We start from the raw sequence: 25,041 nt of genomic DNA on the forward strand, positions 1-25,041 counted from the left end.
AGAGTTTAGCAATAATTGTGAAACTTTGGCTTAAATGGAAAATTTAATGAGGTTTTTGTTGAACTACAAATTTGTTAAAAATGTCAATTAAGTAAATGTTCAAAGTGGATTCCGTTGTTTTGTAAACAATAATACAGCCTATTTTCAAATTCTGCACGAACTTTGGCAAATGTTATTCTAGTAATAACGCAACATGCTTGCGTAATTATTTCTCTCAATTCCCCAAGTGACGCAGGTTGAGTTTTATAAACAACTGACTTGAGGCAACCCCATATAAAAAAGTCAGGTGGCGATAAGTCTGGTAACTTCGGTGGCCACTCAATAAGACGTCTATTTCCGATCCATTTGTTTGGATAATTAGTATAGTATCCATCCAGTGCCTAACTGAAGCTGCATAGTGAGGAGGTGCTCCATCTTGTTGGAAGTGCAGCAAATCTTCGTCTAGAGCTAGGTTGCCTTGATCGTCCCTTTGGTTCTCTAATTCATGCACAATTAAAGGTTTGATGGTGTTTTCCAGCATATCGAGATAAATGTCGCTACTTAAATTGCCTGGTATGAACAAGGGGCCAATTATAGCACCGCCTAATATTCCTGCCATACATTTAGTTTTTCAGGATATTGAGTGGGACCTTCTCTGAATCAATTCGGCTTCGCATCACTCCAGTACCGACAGTTTTGTTTATTAACATTACCATTCAGCATAAAAGTACATTCATCAGTGAAACAAATATTTTTAACATTCTCGGTTCAACGCGAATTCTTTCAGTCATGAGTTCACAAAACTCAATTCGTCGGCCTGGATCATCATCGCCTAGTTCTTGAAGAATTTGTGTTTTGTACTTGTGAAACTTATGTAATTTCAATACCTTTCTAACCGACTCATGTAAAAGTCCTGTCATTGCAGATACTTGACGTGTTGATGCAGTAGGCTCTATTGCAAAATTTCCAAGGACCTCAATTTGGGATGCTTCATTCAGTAATCTTGGGCATCCCTTTTTTTATTTTGCACTGATCCCGTTTCTCTAAACTTTTCAACCAAATCGCGGATGTATGACTATGGACTTCCATAGTCACAAAAGCATTATATGTTGAGTTTTATAAATGACATCAATGTAAAAATCGATGAAAACAATTTTCTTTTTGCTGATAATACCAGTATCACCTGAAAAAACTCTAATATTGCAACTTTTCTTGCAACTATAACTTCTGATCTACTTAAAATAAAAACCTGGTCCAACTCTAATTTACTCTCTTTAAACGTGGATAAGACAGTAGCGTTATCCTACAAAGTAGAATAATGCCCTTCAACTCTTGCTTTTTAATAACAGCCAGATTAGTATCGTCAATTCTGTAAAATTTATTAGTATTTTTATAGAACGCAAACTTAAATGGTCTCTTCGTATCGATTTAATAATTAAGAAACTAGCCTCAGTCTGGTATGCAATAACATCTGTATCGAAGGAAATCAATTTATCATCTTCCAAAATAATACATTTTTCTTTGTTCAAGTCACATTTTCGGTATGGTCTCTCTTTTTGGGGTTCTAGTACAGCTGCAAAATCTGATGTTAATTTTATATTACAAAAAAAGAGCAATACAGTATCATTTTGATCTCAGTAGAAAACACACTGCAGAAGCTACATCAAAAATATCGGGATTTTAACACTTCCCTCTTGATATATTTCAGAAACTGTTTGCTTAATTCGTAAACACCTATATGTTTCTCCAGCAAGACCTAATCATGACTACTCCACCAGTAATTCAACCTTTGATGTGTATTTAGCGATCCCGGCCACTGAGTTAGTAAAGAAATCTATATTATATTCGGCACAAAAATTATGTAAACATTTCCCTTTACAACTTAAATCTGCAGCATCTTTTCTTAAGTAGTTTCGTAAAATGACAAAAGCCTATCTATCTGAAAGACCATATTATTCAGTAGAAGAGTTTCTTAACGAATAACTAAGAAATTACAGTACCTTTATGAACAAGTAACAAGTAAATATACATATATATGGGTATTACATGTAGCAGCTTAAACTTATTAGTTCGTAAGATTGTATTATGCAATTTTCAATTTGTTGAAATTTTGCATTGGTTTGTTTATTTTACTAACTTTTAATTTGTGATATTGACGATTTATGTAATTTCAGTAAATTTTAAATTGTTATTGTTATTTTTCTGACTTTTTGTAAACTTTATCCATAAAATTGTACGACTTCCAGTGACAATAAAGCATATTTCTATTCAATTCTATTACTGTTAATTTCAGTATAAACGTTTATAGCCCAAATTTAATTTAAACCCTTATGAACAAATTAATTTACAATTTTGAAAGAAAATTTAAACGATTAGAGGGAAAGTGTGTCTGTTAGACCCCTGCCTATGATGGACCCCCTGCTGGAATTTCAAATAGGTCGCGTTTTCATGCACATCGCCGGTTGCCGCTTGCGCAAGAAGTTTGTAGTTTAGTATTTACAAAGTTTCAGACCCGTGGCGGTTAAAACAGTAAATTTGTGAACTAAAATTAAAATTCGGCGTTGCTGATCTAATAAAATTTTTTAGTAAGTAATAGTTTACTGGTAACATACGTTAAGCTAAGTGTTGCTTTTGTTTTGTATAAAATGACTACACTTTCTTTGTCATATATTATACTTTGTTTTAGGTTAGAATGGTCAAAACAAAAGTAACAGAATTAAATTTACTGTCTTATCGATTTGCCTATGATGGACCCATTTGTCGTTACCTATGACGGACTAAAGGTCCATCATAGGAAAAAGGAAATAAGTTGCTACTTAAGGATTAACATAATACATTTTACGGGCATGGATCCTCATAAAAGGCAACAGTGGAATATGCTGCAAGCTTTAAAAAGCATACAAGAAAAAACTATGGGGTTTTAGCTGGCAGTAAAACATTAAACGTTCCATAAACGACTTTGAAAAGGCGCTTTAATAAGCAACAAGGAAGTACCAAAGGTAATTTGTGAGGACAAAGACCAATATTGCTATTGAAAAGGAAATTGCTGACCATATTATCACCATGGTAGTTTGTTTTATTTGGCCTGACCAGTAAAGATTTAGTAAAACTTGTATACGAAGTAGCTGAAAAAAACAATATTAGCCACAGTTTTAATAAGGAAACCCAGATGGCAAGCTGAAAATGGGTCAGACGCTTTTTAAAGTGAAATCCTCGAGTATCATTATGAACTCCAGAAGATACTTCGTTGGCAAGGGCTCAAGCTTTTAATAAACCAAATATATGTGCCTATTTTACAGCATTAGCACATATATTAGACGAGTTTGAATTTTCACAGGAAAACATTTATAACATGGACGAGACCGGTTTGACAACTGAGCAAAAGAGATCGCAGAAGATTTATGCTAGTAAAGGTCGCAAACAAGTAGTGGTGTAGAGGTGCTTTAAGTATTGCAGAGCGCGGTCTACATGTTACGGTCGTTTGTGAAATTAATGCAATTGGAACATATGTTCCTCCTGCTTTGATTCTTCCTCGACAGAGAAAAAAGAAAACTTATGATTGGTGCACCTACTGGAGGTGTAGCCTTCGTTCAAGACAAGGATGGATGAATAGAGAAAATTATGAACAAAACCCACTACCAGGATATTCTGACGAGAACTCACTACCAGAACATCGGAACCAAAATATTTCTTCGGTTGAAGGTTTATCGAAACTCACTGATCAGAAATCAATATCATCGTCAGTCCTAAACATCTCGGTCGAAGATATTTGTCCTCCTCCTTTAGCTGGAGTATCTGAAGTAACTAAAGGGGTAGAAAACGGCGTAAAACAGGATATTTAAATTCAACGCCAGAAATTGATGATATAAAAGAAAAAATTGCATAAAAAGGAGCAAAAAAAAAAGAAAACAAGACGCAAGAAAAGTGAAAAGGCAAGTTCGTATTTCAACTACAAACAGTTCTGAAGACGATTGTGAAACTTCTTTTGAAGAAAACGACTCGGACGATACAGCTTGCATTTACTGTAACGAACTATTTTCGCATTCACGATCCAAAGGAAAATTGATTCGTTGTCAAGTGTGTAAGAATTGATGTCACAATAAATGTGCAGATGTAAATCCTGGACGTAAACAATTTGTGTGAATTGTGCATGTAACTTTTTTCTTAAAAATAACTAGTTGTAATATTATTTATCGTTTAGAATATTTTTTGGTTTAATAAAATAATTTGGTATTTACTTATTTTATACAAAATTCAACGGGTCCATCATGGGCGCATCAAAGGGTCCATCATGAGCGCATGTATGTCCATGATGAACCCTTAACAGGATTTTTTTATTAAAATTTGAAACAGTTGCATATTATACAAATAACAAGACGTTATGTGGTCAAATTAAAAGCCTGCTAAGTAAATAATTAAAATTATTATGAAACTTTTTCCTTAAGGGGTCCATCATAGGCACATTTCCCCTAACTTCAATAAAAAATTAAAACTTTATAAATTAAGCTTTAAAATGAGACTTTGTAACGCTTATTTGCATATGTAGAAGACGAGCTACGATCAAAAAATACTTTGCTAACATTTTGCACTATTTTTACAATATCTCGAGTTGTACTTATTGGATTAAAATTAATTAATTAATGTTTTTTTCAAGGAACAAATTTGATAAAAAAAATTTTTAGATCTTTTTATTTTGACAATAGCAATTAAGAAGTTTATTAGATAAGTCTGGCCGACACGCAGCATTTATATTTTTACGACATAAACTCATTCGAATATAATTAGTCCTCCACAAAAACCTGCAACATCTCATCTCCAGCTAATTTAATGTCATCAAATCCTCGCTGAACATTTATTTTCGCTTCTACCTTTTAAATCCTTTCTCATCATTTGGCAGTCTCCATTTGGGCCCTACTTCATTTCGCAATAAGCAGACATTTCGCAGTTGACGGAAATTATTGTTCGAAAGGGAGCTGCCGAAAAGTACAGTCTCATTGCTTAAGAAAAAATCGTACATTGATGGAGGACGAGCAATGAGTCTTAGTGCACATAATCTTTTTTGTAATTTTGGATAAAATTATATACTGTGTAGAACTATATAAAGATAAAAAATAGACCAATAGATAAAATCGACGCTCGCAAATAAGAACATCGTAACTCGATTTTTTGCAAAAATGAGTTAAGATCGTTTTGCTATAAAAAAATGCATGCTTTTTCAGGTAAAATAAAAGTTACGAACGTTTTTTAAAGAAAATACATTTTTTTGAAAAAAATTCTTATATCGTATCTTATTCTCGTGGTAAACTGGCTCTAATATTATCGTAACTTCATTAACCATTATAAAGTATTAAATACAGCGCAAATAATTTTGTCGTATCCAGAGTTCCAAGAAATTTATCAACAATATTACATCTGTATTTTTATCGTTAATACATACTTGCATACTTACGATAATATTGTATCTCTAAGAGTTAAATCGTACTATTGTAACTAAGAATAAGATCTAAACATTTTTGTTTTACTCTGCTGATCGCATGGAAATTAATCGCATTATCTTTTCTAATAATATAATAATCATCCAAAATAAAAAAGTCTAAGAGCAAAAAATTAAATAAGGTTAATTTAAATTTAGAAAATATATTAATTTAATAAATTTGATATGGCAAAATAAAGATAATACAAAATTTAACGGAAATTATTAATTAAAATGAACCAACAAAAAGAATAATTGAAGAAAAAAAGCAACTATACAGAAAATGGCTGACTACAAACAACGATGAAGTTTATAAAGAATATAGAAAAAAAGGAAGAGAAGTGAAAAAACAAATAACACAACAAAAGAATGAAGAATGGGAAAGAACCTGCTTAAATAGTGAAACATACAGAGGAGGTACAAGAACTTCGGAGTCATGGAAAGTACTGAGAGGATTGAAACAAAACTCAAAAGAAAAAATTAAATTGGGAAATATACAGGACAAAGAATGGATGGACTATTACAAGGAACTGTTAAAAGACCAAAGACCACAATTCATTGGAAAAGAAAACAGGCGAAGACGAAGCAGATCCCCACAACAAGAAATATAAATAACAGATAGGGAAATGAGTACGGCCATAAAAGCAATCAGGTCAGAGCTATGGGAGGGAAATGAGAACGGCCATAAAAGCAATAAAAATAAGAAAGCACCGGGACCTGAAGGCATCTCACTTGAGCGTATAAAATACAGATCAAAAAAATTACACCGGATGATACAACGGATATTTCAGAAAGCCATAAATGGAGAACAGCTCCCAAAGGAATGGACGAAGGCATATATGATATCTATATTTAAGAAAGGAGATAGAAAACGATGCGAAAACTACTGAGGAATAAGCGTAATATCATCAATAGGAAGATTATATGGGAAGATACTGCGAGAAAAGATAGAGCAAGCGATAAGAGGCAAAATCGGGGAGGATCAGGCAGGCTTCACGGCAGGAAGATTATGCATAGACCACATATACACACTGGAATAACTGTTGGAAAAGAAAAAAGCAAAAAGTAGAGATATACATTTGGCATTTGTGGACCTGAGAAAGGCGTATGACTCTGCACCAAAGTCAGAACTATGAAAGGCAATGTACAAATTAGAAATACAGACGGAACTCATAGAAGCTACAGCTTGTTCCACATCTCCAACTCTATTCAAAATATACTTAGAGAAAGCCTTGACTACATGGAAAAGCAAATACCAAGGCATGGGAGTACCGGTACGGAACGAATACATATATACGTTATGCTTTGCAGACTATCAAGCAGTGATTGCACAAGACGAAGACGACCTCAGCTAGATGATAAAGAAACTACAAGAAGAATATACCACGGCTGGCCTAGATATTAACCTCGCGAAAACAGATTACCTATCTACAAGTGAAGAAGACATAGAAGATCTACAGATTAATGACAACGTAACAATCAAAGGAAAGGATAAATTCAAATACTTGGGGTTTATAATCACGAAAAAGGCAACAACAGAGGAAGAAATTAAGCAAAGATTAGGACATACAAGAACAGCAATCCTACAACTTAACTCAGTATGGTGAGATAGACACCTAAATATAAAGACAATAACACATATTTATAAAACATTAGTGCGAAGTATTATGACATATGGGGCTGAAAATTGGATTATAAATAAGAAAAACAGCAGTAAGATAGTAGCAACAGAGACGAAATGCCTGCGAAGATGCTGCAGAGTAACAAGAATGGATAGGAGAAGTAATGACGAAATAAAGTAAAGAACATAAAAAAAACAGACATACTAACATATATGGAACAAAAAAGACTTAAGTGGTAGGGACATGTAAGAAGAACTAGTGACAGCAGATGGATAAAGAGAATAACCGAATGGAGTCCCATAGGAACGAGGAAACCAGGGCGACCCCGAAAATCCTGGAGGAACGAAGTAGACGACGCCATGTATATACAGAATTTAAATTTAAATAATTTTATAAATTAGTTTTTGTACTTGGAGAAAACATTTTCTTTTTTGATTACCGGTGGCTTTTCTTTATTTTTTATTTTCATAGTGTTAATGCAAAACAGAATTATTGTGAGTCCATCTTTGAAAGCCTTACTTGCAGTGATCATTTCTTCTCTTAGGGTATAAGTTATTTTAGATAATGCTTTCGTCAAAATAAAAATAATCCCGACTCATCTGCGTTAAAATATCTAGCGGTGAGTATCGCTTCAATAAATTGAGCAGGTTTTTTAATCAGTTTCCTTTCAATCAGAAACCACTAAGTAATTTTCCGCAGCTGTTTCGTCATATATAAATTTAAAGCCACGATGTTATTGCTTTTAAATTTCTCAAGCCTAGAAGCTAAGAACTAGAAGCCTTTATATCAATGCTTAGTTTACTTGAAATAATTGCTACTGCTTTTCTTTGAATAATTTTACCAGAAACAATAAAAAATTTTAACACCAATTTACGAAGCAAATCGAAAATAATTTGATTTAATACAGCACCCGAGAAGAAATTACCGAAACACAAGTGAAATTGAACAAGGTAATGGAAATATTCTAAAAAGAGAAAAAGAAATAATAAGGTCATAGACAGAGTATTTCACATTATGTATATAAAATGCCGTGGTCTGTTTGGCAGGACCAACCTGTCACTTCTGAAACAGCTTCATATAAACGACAGGCTAATAAAAAAAGTAAGCCGAGAATACTTAAATTACTTTAGCCATAGGAACGGGAACTATAGAACTATTGGTAGTATAAGGAAAGGTAGAAAATGTTTTTGAGAACCGCTTGATAAATAGGTTAGCAGATAGTTTCCTCTACAAACTGCTCCAATAAGTAAACTTTTATACACAAGGGTATTTACGGTAGACAATACAAAACATAGGTATCTTAAAAACTCACATGTGATTGAAGCGATATCTTGACGCTCATAGGCGTGATTAGCATGGAACGTGTTAAAGGAATATTTTACATAAATTATATAATTTTAATATAAGAAAATGTAGACATATAACAATTCACATCCAATAAAAATAAACATAAATTTGTTACAACAAAATTAAATTGAAGTGTTTTTTTTTTAATTATTTATAAAACAAATCTGTCCAAATTAAAAAAGGCCCTTGGTAATGCACGTGTTTGTAGACAAATACACGCAATATTCTACTTTGTATTTATTTGTTTACGACGCAAGAACGGACAAAACATTATCGATTAACTTTGATTTGTTAGGCGCAATTCACAGATACTTTTATATTTAATCTGTGTATTGTTTTTCCGTGCAACGGTAAAGCCTTGAAAGTGTATATATAGACTCATATAATCTAGATCTATCGAAAACAACTTAATTAAAATAGTCTGTACAATAAAAATAACTTTTTCCAGAGAATATTATATGTATATTATTATGTCAAGCTATTTAAATCAAAGCGAACACAAACGAACAAACGAATTCGTTTGTTAAAATTATTGTATTTAAACTGCGAATCAAATACGACCGAAAGGAACTTTAAGCTAGCGAGGACAAATGAACGAAATCCAATTTAACCTACGTAATATTTTTTTACCCATTTTTCACTAATTTATTACCACCATAATAATTTTTCACCACCAAACCACCCTTAAAGGGAGCGATTCTGCTGGCATACGGTTAAAGCTAGTAGAATTCCAAAAAAATATTTATGATATACCACAGTGTTCTGCTAGGTTTTTACGAACATATTACCGCACTAGTAATTATTTGCCCCTTAGCTACTCATTATGAGAAGTCGCTAATCCTGTTGGGTTAATATTTAAGGTGATAAAAAATCTATTGTTCAAATTTTATTATACTCCACTTGTAACTGAAAATATAAATTGCTTGACAGGTTTTTACTGAATTTTATCCACCCTCATAATGTTTTACTCACCAAGCCACAGTTAATGGGAAACATTCAACAAGCTACGCATTCACGCTAGCTAAATGAAAAAAGGATTTTGGAAATACAAAAGTGCTCTATAAAGCATTTTAGTAGATTTTTACTATATTTTTACCATCCTAGTCATTGTTTTCGTAACTATTCAAATTAAAAACGTTCTGAAATGTTACTCTGGGCTAACTTATATCTATTTTTTTAATGTTTAAATATAAAAAATAGGAAAATACTTTATTTCAAACATAAATTGTTAACTGTTTTAAAAAATTGACTCTGATTATAGTAGTGAGTAAAAATTAGAGCGTAAAATGAGGAATTTACGCCCAGTGTGTTAGGTGAAAAATATGAAGATACCAAAAAATAGTAAAAGGTTCAAGTAAAAGTACAATATAAAAAAATTATTAAATATAGCTTTTTTAATTTTGTTTTGTCATACAGAAAAATAAAAAGAAAATACAAAAGCATTGACTCCTGAAATGATTGTACATACCTATACTATTATAAGAGAATTAAATAAAACGTATTATTCTAATAATGTATTATTTTAATGTATTTCAGAAGTTTTGTCTTTTTTAATTATTAGGGGAAACCGGGGGAATACCGCGCACGGGGGAATATCGCGCATCAGTATGTTGGCAACATGGCGTAAGTATTGCAACATTCAACACATTGCGCCGTCTCGTATTTGCTAGCCGACCACATGTTTGTAATATGACTGCACTCGTAGTATTGGTTTAGACAAAGTCACAGATTGTTTGTTTTTCAAGACTTTGATGTAATTTTCGACTAATCTTTAACAAGCGGTAAGTGCTTTTGTTACTAATTTTCATTAAAACTATTCAGTGATTATTTTGCTTTATATGTATAGATAATTTCACGTACAAAAATAATGCATTTTATTTAGTCATTAACGAACAGTGATAAGTTAAGTTAGGTTACTCATTTAGGGGAAATACCGCGCAGCTGTGTCGGGGTAATTTCGTGCTGCGCGATATTACCCCGTGTAAGAATTTTTGCTGATATAGTGTTTTTATTGCATTTTAGATACCAAAATGCGCTTACGTTGGGAAAATTTAAAGATCACACCACACCATCAGAGCTCAGGCGTTTTGCATACCAATTTGCTGAAGAGAATAAAATAAAACACCGCTTCGACTAGATAAAGAAAATCGCTGGTGAAGATTGATTAGAACTCTTTTTAAAGCGTCATCCAGACATTAGTGTTAGAAAACCCGAAGGTACCAGTCAAAACCGCATTTCTGTATTCAATAAAGATGAGGTTGAACGATTATTTAACAATCTGCTCACAGTTATGGAAAAATTCAAATTTCCTGAAAGTCGAATTATTAATTTAGATGAAACGGACTTTTCTACGGTCCAGAAATCATCAAAAATTTTGGCACCAGAAGGTCAAAAGCAAGTAGGATCCGTAATATTTTGGAAAAGAAGGAAAAATGTTCCCATAGTATGCACTGTAAATGTTTCAGGACAGTTTGTCCCTCCTATGTTCATATTCCCTCGAATACGTATGAATCCACAATTAATGAGAGGAGGCTCAATTGGAGCAATCTACAGATGTTTAAAAAACGGTTGGATAAATAAAGAGTTATTTTTCGACTAGATAAAACATTTTTGTCAGCATATAAAGGCATTGAAAGAAGATCCAGTGCTTCTCATATTGGATAACTATGAGAGTCACATTTTTTTGGAGATTTATAATTACTGCCGATCACACACGGAACTGTTATGGTTTCACTTCCCCTTCATACCTCACACAGGCTTCAACCTCATGACCTAACTTTTTTATATCTGAGAACTCATACTCATGAAAAGATCACACATTTTGAACTTGCTTCCATTTTTAACAGAGCATACCTGAGAGTTGCCACGATGAACAAAGGAATATCCGGATTCCGTGCTGCTGCAATATGGTCCATAGATCCTAATAAATTCTCTGAAGATGATTTCAGCTTAATAGATCACACTGAAGTTTCAGATATGCACGTTGTAATGGACTTAAAAAACCGACGTTGCCAATGATGACAGCGCCCTTGATCAGTCGAGATGTGACGAAACTCTGCAGAGAACTCCATCGAGAAATACTGAACCCCTAACCGGGACTATCGAGATGTGATAAAACTATACAGAGAACTCCACTTAGAAATACCGAACCCCAACCGGGACCATCGAGATGTGATGAACTATGCACGACTCCATCTAATAATGGTCAAATCTAAATAAAACCAGCAAGCTAAACCCAGCCTGAAACATCAGGAAATATTAAAACTCAGTCTAGTATACCCATTGAAAAGCTAGCTCTTCTTCCTTCCAAATTTATAGAGAAAAGTTCCAAATCACGTGCAAAACAACACTCAGAAATTTTCACTTCCATGCCACTAAAAACGCAATTAGAAATAAAACAAGAAAAGAGAAATAATAAGAAAAAAGCTGAAGAGGCCAAAAAAAATGAAACCAAGAAAAAAACGATGAAAACCGTAGGAAAACTGGCTACTAAAGCAAAGAACCGACCTGTACGCAAGAAAGCTGGAGTTAGAAACTTACATTTAGATGATTCTGAGTCTAAACGTTATGATGAGAGTAAGCTTTGTGATGATGATAAATTAGATGATGTAGATCTAACATTAGAAAATGAGGAGTGTTTGGTGTGCGGTGGATTTGGACGAGACAAAGAAATTTGGTACCGTTGTGTAATGTGTTCGAATTGGGCTCATTCAGAATGTAGTGGTTGGGACTCAGCAGTTAATTGCTCAGTTAAATACATGCGATATGTGTGCCAAGCTCGAACGAAAGATATAACGAAAGTAAAATTATCTCTGTAATGTTTTTTTTTTAATTTTGTCTTTAAGAAATCTGTTTTGTTTACAATATTTGATTTATTACAATATTTTTTTTTTTTCGAATAAAGATTTATTTAATTCTGCGCAGAATTACCCCGTACTGGGGGGAATAGCGCGAAATGACAGTTTTTTAAAGTAAATTTTTTTCTTCAAAATCCGTTAAACTTTAATCCTATTTTTTATGGGAATACCGTTCCCAATAGTCACAAGTTTCAGTAGTTAAATTATGGAAGTTTGCACATAAGAAACTTTTTGTAAGTATTTTACCTTAGGTGCGCAGGATTCCCCCGGTTTCCCCTAAAATGTAGAATACATCAGTATAATATTGTGGGAAAACTGTAGGTAATACATAAAATCTAATTTCAGATTCTTTTTTAACATCAAAAAATACATAGGATTCACATAAATTTGTAAGAAAAGTTTTATAAATCTTTTTTTGTTGGCTTGTGTTGGCCAGGCGAGCCAGATGTGAACATTGAAATATAATTATTTTAATTTCATGTACTAAAACATCATATTATCAAGAAAATCATTATGTGGCAAATACACTAAAATTCTGTCTTCCAGAAGAGTGCAGCACATACATATACATATACGTTATACGGCATATACCAGGCAATTATATTCGCTATAAGGAATTCTAATTCAAACCATGCAGTTTGATTTAATTCAAGTAAGAAAGGTAAGTACGTAATAAACCGTCAGTGTGACAAATCCAACCATTTTGTTCACCAAGTGTCCTTACTAACGGTAAATTATAATTCTAATATACATGCCGCCACACATAGAAATTCCAGGAAATTAAGTTGGAGATAAAGCAGAGGCGAGATATCATCGTATTGTAAAACTAAGGTTTTAATGAACTGAACTGGATTTTCTTAAAAAATAATACAGTATAACGAGTAAATTTTTAAAATCTAACACTAATAAAAGATTCATCATTATCGTCATGATCATTTAATCTTCTTAAATACTTAATTAAAAGCATACTTAATTAATTATGTATGAAAGTGTATATCAGTGTGTGACATATTGTTTCAAGTGTGATGGTTGTAGATTGATAAATTAATTTTAGTGAAAATGAAAATTAAATTATGCGAAATTATTTATTCTGATTAGTGGTAAATTAACTATTAACATTATTGGTGAAGGGCAAAATTAAATGTGACCGAGAAACACAACAAGGTGCAAATCTAAACATTTAGGTAAATTGCTGTACCTTAGAGAGTGATGTGTGAAGTTGAATTAAAGTTTAAAGTATCAATGTAGGGAAAAGTCGGGTAAAATGGTCCACCAACATATTTCCCATAATTTTCATAAAACCGCCATTTAGCTTTCTTTATTATATTCAGTACTACTAGTGCCACTTATGTACGAAGCTGTGAAGATTTGCGAAGCATTATAGCCTAGTTTTTTTTTTATTTAAATTAACGTGTCTCGGCTGCAAAGATCATTGACACATATTAACATTGCCTAGTTTTAATATGGCCTAGAAAAACACATGTAATATTTCTTATTTCGTGCTTACAAAAGTTGTGTTTTTAGGCCTTTTAATTAAAGTAGGTTAATTTTTTTTAAAAAGGCATTTTTTCTATTTATTTCATGATGTTGGATTCCGGGGACCATTATACCCTTGCTTAATAAAGTTTTGAGTATACAGGAATATTTTTTATAATAATCAAATGTAGCTATATCATTTTTACAGAAATAGTGGTTGCTGCTCTTAAGTACTTAAAAAAGGGCTGAAAATCGTAACGTGTTAGTAAGTGAACTAAATGTAGACTATTTTATTTATAAGAGAGATGTCAGAACATTATCCATAATTTCTTTTAGGCAACATATTATCCGAAAAGCCTTGGCCGAGTCACTACAATATTGCCATAGAATTGTAGACAACTTAAAGGAATATGTGTTAAAGATGAAAGACCGACTATTCGGCATGGCGACGAAAATCATTTGTGAAATAGCCTACGAGCTTGCGAAGAGGACTGGTAATAAACATAGGTTTTCTGAAAACAAAAAGTCAGCTGAAATGGCTGGGTTTAAAAATTTTCTACAGATACATTCAAAGATTTGTTTTAGAACTTCTGAAGCTACCTCTGCCACTAGAGCGAGAGGCTTTAATTTTTTTCCCTCTTAGATGAACTACAAAATAAAAATAACATTAATCTTATGTTAATATATATGGTATAGATAAATTTGGTGAAGGCAGTCATCGAGCAAATATTTACCTTCACACTACACACTCACTGTTATTTATGAACCTTACAAGAAGATATACTCAGATAATTTTATTAATCGTAAAATATGCGACATATTTTACAGCTTGAACATCAGTATAAAAAAACCTAAGAAAGATCCATGCGGTACACGAGAGAATTATAATAATAATTTTATCAACTTTAAACAGAACGAAGAATGCAATGTAATTATACCGTTTGTAGATAACACAGATGCTTTAAACTCCAAATTTAATATAAATGAATACAAATATGCATTAAACTAATTAAAAGAGACTAGTGAGGGTCCAGATAATATCCCCATGGGTTTTCTTAATCATTTACCTGAGAATGCAGAATGCAATCATCTACTTAACATATTTAATAATATAATAATATTTGGACAGAACAGACATTTCCAACAGCGTGGAGAGATTCTATTATAATACCAATATTAAAACCAAAATGTCCCAAAACAGATTCTGAGTCTTATAGACCAATTGCACTAACATGCATGCAAACTGTTAAAAAAATGGTCAACCGTCGTCTCCTCTGGACACTTGAAGATCGAAATATTATTATTCCAGAACAAAGTAGTTTCCGACAAAATAGATCAACTCTAGACAATATTATAGACCTAGAAAGCAGTGTACATGAAGCCTTCTCCCTTAATAAAAATGTATTGGAATATTCTTCGACATTGAAAGAGCCTTTGATACAGCTAGGCGCCAGCGCATCATCAGATTACTGTACGATTTAGAAATTAAAGGACACTGCCTTGCATTTATAAAAAACTTCTTATATAAAAGGTATATGTAAGTTAGAGTAAATGATAACTTGTCGTCAAAAGTGGAATTACAAAATGGAATTTCTCAGGGATCTCCTGTAAGTTCTACGCTATTTATAATCGCCATAAATGATGTTCTACGAAATTTAAAACTTCTACTTAAAGGCCGCTTATATGCTGACGATCTCGTAATATTTGGTCAAAGCAAAAATTAAACAACCTCTCACAACTTGCTCGGAGTTTCTTGTTAGATATTGAAAAATGGACACAGGAAACTGGATTTTTCTTTTCAACAACTAAAACTAAACATATAGTATTTTCTAAAAACAACGTCAGTACACCAATCTCATTATATCTAGAAAACCAATCACTACAACAAAAAGATTCGCTAAAATTGCTAGGAGTTACTTTTGGCAGAAAGGTAAATTGGAAAGAACATATCAATAATCTAACATGTAAATGTTACAGACATGTAAATGTTAAATGCTAAAAGAAAGGTAAATTGGAAAGAACATATCAATAATCTAACATGTAAATGTTACAAACATGTAAATGTTACTAAAGATTCTAGCACACAAGAATTGGGGTTTAGACAGGAGTACATTATTAATTATATACAGAATTATTATACAATCACAGCTAGACTACGCGGCTATACCTTACGACTCAGCATTGAAATCAGTACTTAAAAAGCTTGACACTATTCGAATTGTCGTTAAATGATTAAACAAAAATTATGGATAATGCAAAAAATCCTGTCTATAGAAATACTTTTACTGATAATTTTCCAAACCTCAATGCAAATCACCGTTCTGTTAAACCTTTCTATAAAAGAATCAAAGACCATTTGCATCTGTTTGATATTGTCATACTTGAAGGTCTCTCCTACAGATATGACCATAATCCACCTTGGATTTAAAACATACCATTATATAACTTTGAACTTACGTCATTTTACAAAAACTCCACTAATCATGATTTAATTATTTCCCATTTTAGAAAAATCCTTAGTCGTTATAAAAATCATACTCAGATATACACTGATGGTTCAAAATCATCCGAAGGTATGGGAGCGTCTGTAGTAACTCTGGAAAAGATCCTTAAATTCAAACTATCTAATGTTAGTACTATCTATACAGCTGAACTGTATTCTCTCTATCGTGCCATAGAACCAATCAATCTGACAACAAACTGCAAATATATTATCTTAACAGACTCACTTAGCGTCATACAAAGCATCCGACAACTGTATCCAAAAAACCCGCTTTAAAAAAAATAAAACGGTCCTTCTTCAGGCTAATATCAATCATAATGAAATAAATTTTATCTGGATCTCATCCTATATAGGAATAAAAGGCAACGAAACTGCTGACCATAGTAAGAAAGACGCGATAGTGAGTGACGTTTCCGAAATCGTTAACACATTGGTATCAACGGATATAAAAGCGTATATAAAAAAATCAATCTTAAGTGCGTGGAAAAATAAATGGAATGTGTCGAATTCAAAATTAAAACAAGTGAAACCCAGCATAGAGACATGGAATATGTTACCTACGTCAAGAAGCCAAGGAATACTAGAAACGCGCCTCAGACTCGGACATACTAGGTTAACACATGATTACTTAATTAAAAAGTGCAAACCGCCGCGATGTAAAACGTGTAATACGACACTAACAATAATGCACCATACTATGTGAATGTCCCCTCTACAATTAACAACGAAGTAACAACTTTAACAATACTCTGAATTTCTTGAAAGACATTAATAAGTACCACAATATTTAATAAACCAAATTGTAATGCAGTAATTGTACCTAATGTAATCCATTAATTTTTCGCTAATGGCCATTTGGTCGATGCGATTTTCTAAATAAAAAAAAAAGAAACCATTTATTTTTGTAAGTATGTAACTAAAGATTTTCAAATATTTGAGACTTCACCGCTACAGTCGTAGTTATGTTACCCCTTTTATTTTCTATTTACCCATACTAAAAAGTATAAATTGTTAAATATACGACGGGTTTTGTAATGATATTAATGTAACGAACCACAAAATACTATAAATTTTTCTGAAATTCAGATAAACCTTATATCTTTACATGCATGCAATCCAAAAAGACGTTTCGGTAAGTTTGTATTAAACGTTTTTGTACTATTTAAATGTAAGTATTTAAATATTAAAGAAAAATGCTCAAAAATAGTTTCATTAAGAATAAACAAAATAAACACCTTAAAGGTAACTGACCTTCTTGTTTTGGCATGTTTGTTTCGTTTCACCCGATTTACACCTCTCATCAAAAGCTCCCGACCGATAACATGGTTCACGTTGGCACCCAGGACAACACTGGCTCGCGAAAGCTGCGATAGCGTAGCGTAAAAGCTCTGCCGTTGTTCCGAATTTCTGCAACTTGCACAAGCTCTCGAAAGCTCTCGGCTATATAGCGAAAGTGCACGATGTTGCCGCCTTCTGATTTTTGAAAATCAAATCTAAGAGGAATGTGTAGGCGGAAGTCATTGTTTTTAATTTTTGTCCTACTTAAACTTATTCACGTAACAGTTCAGCTAATCAAATTAACTTAACATTTAACGGTATCTAATCAACAGATAAAAACGGGAAAATGGTAAATTGTTTTATATGGTTAAATGTCATTTTTTATTTATTTATTGCGTTTTACAATCTCCTTATAAATATAAGTTAATTAATAAACGGACTATAAAAGATCTTAAGGCTCGTATAGTATATCGACGTTTTATTAAAAATACTTAAATCTTCTAGTATATTAGAGTATATAGACTTCTCTTGATTATCGAATCATTGTGTTGTATATTAGTAGATTTTATTTGTTTATTTTAAAGATTTTTAAGCAATTTTATTTGTACATATTTTTCTAAGAATTTGTGATGAAATTTCTACAAAATTTCAGTCAAATATATATATATATATATATATATATATATATATATATATATATATATATATATATTGTTATGATGTATTGTTTGTTTGAATGATGAGCAATGAGTATTTTAATAATATAGGGTTTTTATCGCGGTTCTCAAAGAATTAGTTTGTAAGTACTTTTTTAAATTATCTTTATTATAACTATTATGAAACACACATATATATCTAACCTAGCCAATGTAAATTTAAAATAAACTATCTTTAAATTGATACTCTTATAAAACTAATTAAATTCTATAGACAATGTAAAATTTAAACAAACTATCTTCAAAATTGAAATTGTTATGACATTAACTAAATTATATTAACAAAATTTTGTACCTTTCTTTCACTGAATGCCAAAATGAACTGTTTTCCACTATATAGATTCTAATCACCACTGAATGTCTTCGTACTTCGGTTATCCTTGTTTTTGTGAAATTATTTTTTCTAATTATCAGCTTCTACCAATTTAAGATATATTTTTCTTCACCAGCATTTATAAACCACAGCATTTATATTTATTCTTCTTTTCCATATACCAATATCCAATTATTATAAGTTGATTTATACTAATCTCCAATCATAATATAATTTTAATTTCTTCCAATATTCTTCTAATATACTTTTTTAATCTTCAATAATTATTTGTGTATAATTATAAATGTGCATAATTTTTAATCTTCATTTAACTCACTATATTAAACAATTGGACTATTTGTAACTGATTGACTGTCTTGAAAATTCTGAACAATTGACTTCACTAACTAAATGAGTTTATCTTCTACTAACTTTCATAATAAAACTGGCCATCTTGAATCCAAATCACGGGTATTTATATCTTTTCAATCTTCCAGAACCATCTGGTAAGAAATCATGTTCGATTTAGTTCTATTTCTTCTATATGGATGTTCTCGAAAAAAGTATCTATTCGATCCACCGACATAATCATTATTCCAGAATGTTCCAACATAAAAACAGGTCAAATTCTGCATTCTGGAGTATTCGTTAATGTTCTATTGATAATTTTGTTGACATTTAGGCTTTTCAGATCAGAATAAACATTTAAATCATTAAATATATATAAATTAAACATTTTAAACTAACATTATTATTATAACCCCACTTTATATTCCTAAAAATTCTTAATTTCTGTCAGTCACTTACTGTATAGTTGGTTGCCTATGCACATGGCTCACTTAAATATATTTACAACATTAAAATACAACTTTTTAAAATTATTATATGCTAATTTCTTAAAAATGCCCTCACATAAATAATTTTTATTAAATTCTCTAGTATATAACTTATTAAAATAACCAAATATCTAATATTATCTAATGTGTAACTTATAAATTAATTTTTTAAATATCATTTCAATATATATATATATATATATCAAGGATAGTATCAAGGAGCCCAATAAATATTGAACAACTAACTCTTGGTGGACAGCAAATAGAGAGAGTGACAAAATATAAATATCTTGGTCTGGAATTAGATCCAGACCAAGAGATCCGGGTACGAATAGAAATGGCAAGGGCAGCGTTCTTAAAATTCAAACAATTGTTCTGTGACAAAAATCTGAATATTGCGCTGAGACTGAGGTTTGTTGAATGTTACGTCTGGTCGCAACTATTGTACGGGGTAGAAACATGGACACTAAAAGCGCAAATAGTTAAAAAGATTGAAGCCTTTGAACTTTGGATATACCGGAGAATGTTGAGAATCCCATGGACTACCAGGGTCACCAATGAGGAAGTGCTGAGAAGAATGGGTCGAGACAAAAAATTGTTGAGAACGATAAAAGTACGCAAGACTGCATACCTTGGACACATACTAAGAAATAATAAATATAGTCTTCTGCAGGTCATCATGCAGGGTAGAGTCGATGGCAAAAAGGGAATAGGTAGAAAGAGGAAGTCATGGCTGCGAAATATTCGAGACTGGACAAACATGACTGTAGACGAATTATTCCACGTTGCAAAAGATAGAGAAGCCTTTAAAAATGTGGTCGCCAACCTCCGTTAATGGGGACGGCATAGGAAGAAGAAGAAGAAGAAGATATATATATATATATATATATATATATATATATATATATATATATATATATATATATATATATATATACAATAGCACTAAAGACCTTAGAGGCCCATGGCTTGAAAAGTTTGTTGTTTCTTAATTTTCGCTTTTCTTTGTGTAGTGTGATCTTCTCTGGCTCGATATGTAATGTTTCTCAATTCCTTCTTTGTTATTCATTTTTCTTTTCTGGCCTTCTAGGTCAATTTTTTCCATATCTATTTCTACCTCTTAATTCCATCTATTTTTTGGCTTTCCTTTTCTCTGTTTTGAAGCTATAGTGTAGTTTAGTATCCTTTTTGGAGTCCTCGTGTTCGGCATCCTTTCTAGGTGACCTCGCCATCTTAGTCTGTGTGCCTTTATGACTCCTATTATATAAGGTTGATTATATAATTCCTTTAACTCATCATTTGATCTACTTTTCCATAAACCTACGACCATAACCATAAATAGAACTACACCATATAAATGGATTTTCTCTGGCTTCATCTGTCTGCCGTGACCAAGGGGAACGTGGAGGGTTTTCAATCCATGCGAAAGAGGGTGTGGTTTGAAAGGAACGTTCTAATATATGTTTACAATCTGAGAAAAATAATTTTGAAGTGAGTGCTGTTGAAATAGACTATTGCCTTTTTAATTGTGTTGTGTTGTGTATTTATCTACCTAGACGTGGTTCTATCGATGTTTTTATGTCAAAACTGGATCTAATACTTGATGTGCTAGTCTCTGAAGGTAAGGCTATAATATTAACAGGTGATTTTAATATAGATTTTAAATCAAATGCACTAAGTAAGCAGAACTTGGTGAATGTTTTAGATTCTTATGGCTTAACCGTAACTGTAAATGATTATACAAGAGTAACTGCAACTAGTAAAACTCAAGTTGATTATATTGCTACAAATATAAATCACCCACAAAAAACAATAGTTGTGGAAGGTTTCATCTCTGATCATAGTGCGCAATTGTTCCAATGTAGCATTAACACAGACAATGATGCCTAATATTTATCCGTTCATATAGTGAAAGGAACATAAATCGTTTTGTTCAAACCCTTAAGTCAACAAATTGGTCAGAGGTATTTAATACAATTTCTGCTGAGGATAAATCATTAGCTTTTTTAAATACTATCCAAAATTACTTTCGGTCCCATTTTCCACTACTTAAATGTAAACCTAAAAAATGTACACGTTCGAATTGGTTTACGCAGGAACTGTACAATTTGAGGGATCAGCTAAAACTTTTAGAAACGATCTGTCAGCAAAATAGTAATCTTGGCCAGTCCTTCATTTGGCAAAGGCAGAATATTCAATTAAATTAAAAGCAGCTAAAAGTAGCCACTTTATGAGACAGTTAAACGAATCATCAAATAAAATTAAATGTATTTGGCACTTAGTAAACTTAACAGTCGGGAAAAAAAATAACTCAAAAGTACCTAGTGATGATAACAGTAATTTAGCAGACAAATTTAACCACCATTTTGTTGAAATGGCTCCAAAGTTACTTGCCGCTTTGGATCCTACTAAAATAGGTGGGTTTACATCAGCATCAAAAAACCGTAATAGTTGTTCTATGTTTTTATATCCAACTAACCCACAGGAAATAACTAGTATAGTCGAAAGTTTTAAATCCAAACACAGTTGTGGTTTTGATCAGATTTCCCATAAGTTATTAAAACAATGGATTCATGCTCTCGCAGATCCACTGACGGATATTTGTAATGCCTCTTTTCAACAAGGAATATTTCCTAGTATGTTTAAACTATCTATTGTAATCCCTTTATTCAAAAGTGGTGATAAAGATGACCTTAACAATTATCGTCCCATAAGTCTCTTATCTGTGTTTTCAAAGATAATTGAAACTCTGGTTTATACTAGAATGAACGCATTCCTAAAAAAGCATAGTATCTTGCATAATTTTTAACATGGTTTTACATCTTCTAAGTCTACAACTACTACTGTTGCAAATTTCGTCAGCTTAGTGTTGGATGCTTTGGACAGACGAGAGAAGGCATGTGGTTTATTTCTCGATTTGTCCAAGGCTTTTGACCCTTTGGATCATAATTTGTTGCTAATAAAACTTGAGAGGATTGGTATTCGTGGTGTAGTTCTAAAAAATGGTTTACTTCCTACCTAGAGAATAGAAGGCAAAAAGTAAAGATAACATCTAATGAATTTGTAAACGAATCAAACACATTGGATATCCATTATGGTATCCCTCAGGGTAGTGTATTGGGTCCTCTACTTTTTATAGTATTTAATTACTGGGTAATTAGTAAAAGTAATTCACTGACTGGGGTTAACATCATCAGTTATGCAGATGATACCAACATTCTAGTCACAGGAACGTCTGATCGAAATTTACAAAATAAAACTACACAGATACTATCCACCATCAACAGTTTTTGTTATCCAACAAATTAGTTTTGAATTAAGAGTAATCAAAGTATATGATTTTCACGTTAAATAATTTATTAAACCATCAAGTCACTATAGAAGCAGCAATAGATAAAACTGACTGCACGAAGTTGCTGGGGGTACTTATAGACATTAATTGTAAATGGTCAAACCACATTTCTAATTTGAAATCCAGATTAAGTAGTGCATGTTATGCATTGAGAATTCTTTCACGTCTCTTTCATACATCAATATTAAAAAGAGTATACTTTGCCCATTTGCCAAATATGGCATTGAAGTCTGGGGTTGTACCTTTGAATTAGAGCAGATATTCGTACTTTAGAAAAGAGCTATTAGGATAATGTATAAAATGAAATTTAGAGATTCTTGTAGAGGCATCTTTAGACAAAACAGTATTCTTACAATTCCTGGTCTGTATATATTTTCGTGTATAATGTATTTACATAGCAAAATTTATCAATTTAATAAATTTCAATTTAACCATGTTTATTTAACAAGATTCAGAGACAATCACTTTATGCTTCCACAACATCGTTCTGTTTACATTATGCAGCCATAAGTTTCTTTAACAAATTACCAATAGGTATACGAATGAATTTACATTAGCCAAACTTTCGGAGGTGTGTACATCAATACATATGTGAGCTAGAGCCATATTCTAAAAATAACTTTTAAGTATGTTTTATCGTGTTTATTAATTTATATACTTTTAAGATGTATGTCTGTAACTTTGACTTGTCTCATACATGTACTTTGTATAATGTCGCATGTGATCAATAAATTTGACCTGACTTGACTTAAAACCGTCCCTCATTATTCCTCCATATATATTTCTCAGGATTTTCCTTTCCCATATCTCCAGTAAATGTTGTCATTGTCCATGTCTCACTGCAGTATGTTACTATTGGTTGTATAGTTGTTTTGTATAACTGTATTTTTGCCTTTTTTTATAAAAAATTGCTTTTCAATATATTACTAAGAGCATGTACACTTCTTTTGCCTGTCATTATTCTGGGTTGTATTTCTTCTTTAATGTTAGGTTAACGTGATATTATTGCATCTAGGTATGTAAATCTTTTTACCATTTCGAATTCGTATGAATTCGTTCTTCTACTTTAAACTTTTCTCCATCCCTGAATTGATCATCTGTCCAATGCATACATTTTGTTTTAGTTTTATTTATGTAAAGTCCCATTTTCTTTGCTGCTTTTACTATTCTCTGTACTATCTCCTGTAGCTCTTTTCTTTCCTCTTGCCAGCAACACTACATCATCCGCAAATGCTAAAATTTGGTGTCTTTTATGATATAGGAGTCCTTCTCTGTTCGCCCTGCGTTAATTCTTCGTTTACTATAAATTTGTCCGATGAATGATTGTTTACTTTAACTCTGTTTTCTGTATTCTCTAAAGTAAGATGTATCATGTTACTCAACTTTCTGCTTGACTCCAAGTTCTTCAAAGATCTCTTGTAATTCATTCCTCTTTATTTTATCGTCTGCTTGCTGGTCGATGAATAGCGCTATCGTTGGTCAGTTGTGTTCATAGCTTTCTGCTTGTAATTCTCTGATTACAAATACTTGGTCCGTTGTGCTTTTCCCTCGTCTAAATCCGCACTGATATTTGCCTATTATATTTTCAACTTCTTTTTCTACCTTATCTTTCATGGATTTTGATAGGATTTTATATACGGTATTTAGTAACGTTACTCTTCTGTAGTTACTGCATTCTGTTTTGTCTCCTTTTTTGTGTAATTGGCAAATAATTGCGTTTTCCAATCTTCTGGTATTCGTTCTTTTATTCATATCTCTTTTATAATCCTGTATATCCAATCATTATAGACTGAGTGCTGTGTTAGGTTATGAGTTACGTGATGGGACCGAAAGACCAGTTATGTTTATATCGGTAACGTTATCCAAAACTGAGGTTAATTATAGTAGGCTAAAGACGACTGCTTTAAGCATTTTTTTGCATTAAAAAAGTTCCATAAATACAACGCTGGGCGGTACACTTATCGATGTATGATTATAAATTACGTTGTAGAGGAAGCAGAAATCTAGGAAATACTGATGCACTATCCCGTTTACCCCTATCAAGTCAAAAGACTGGAAAAACAGTTAAATATTTTTCAATGGTTTAAGAATTACCTTTGTCGTGTAAAGACATAGCTAAGGAAACTAATAAAGATAAAATCTTAAACAAAATTGCGGTGTTCAAAGCAAGGTTGGCCTAAGGTTGTTTCAAAGGAATTTTTGGCATATTTTCTAGTAAAAGAATGTTTAGATGTTGATTAAAATTGTTTTATGTATAATAACAGGGCCTGCGTAGCGCAAGCGGTAGGA

The 25,041-nt window shown here is 32.1% G+C and overlaps 1 protein-coding gene across 4 annotated transcripts in view; it reads right to left on the reverse strand.

Moving 5' to 3' along the window:
- The window catches only part of LOC140450413 (band 7 protein AGAP004871), a 602,043-nt gene that overhangs the window by 528,646 nt on the left and 48,356 nt on the right, over positions 1-25,041 (reverse strand). For 3 of the 4 annotated variants that reach the window (XM_072544033.1, XM_072544036.1, XM_072544035.1), the window contains exon 1: positions 17,509-17,635. The exons of the other annotated variant lie outside the window; for it this stretch is intronic. In XM_072544033.1, coding sequence (XP_072400134.1) covers positions 17,509-17,524 — 16 coding nt within the window. In that variant the 5' untranslated portion in view covers positions 17,525-17,635. Of the gene's footprint in view, positions 1-17,508; positions 17,636-25,041 lie in introns of those variants that run through there. 4 annotated transcript variants of the gene reach the window in all.

This window comes from Diabrotica undecimpunctata, chromosome 9 (assembly GCF_040954645.1).
Source record: "Diabrotica undecimpunctata isolate CICGRU chromosome 9, icDiaUnde3, whole genome shotgun sequence".
In the NCBI taxonomy this organism is placed as follows: domain Eukaryota; kingdom Metazoa; phylum Arthropoda; class Insecta; order Coleoptera; family Chrysomelidae; genus Diabrotica; species Diabrotica undecimpunctata.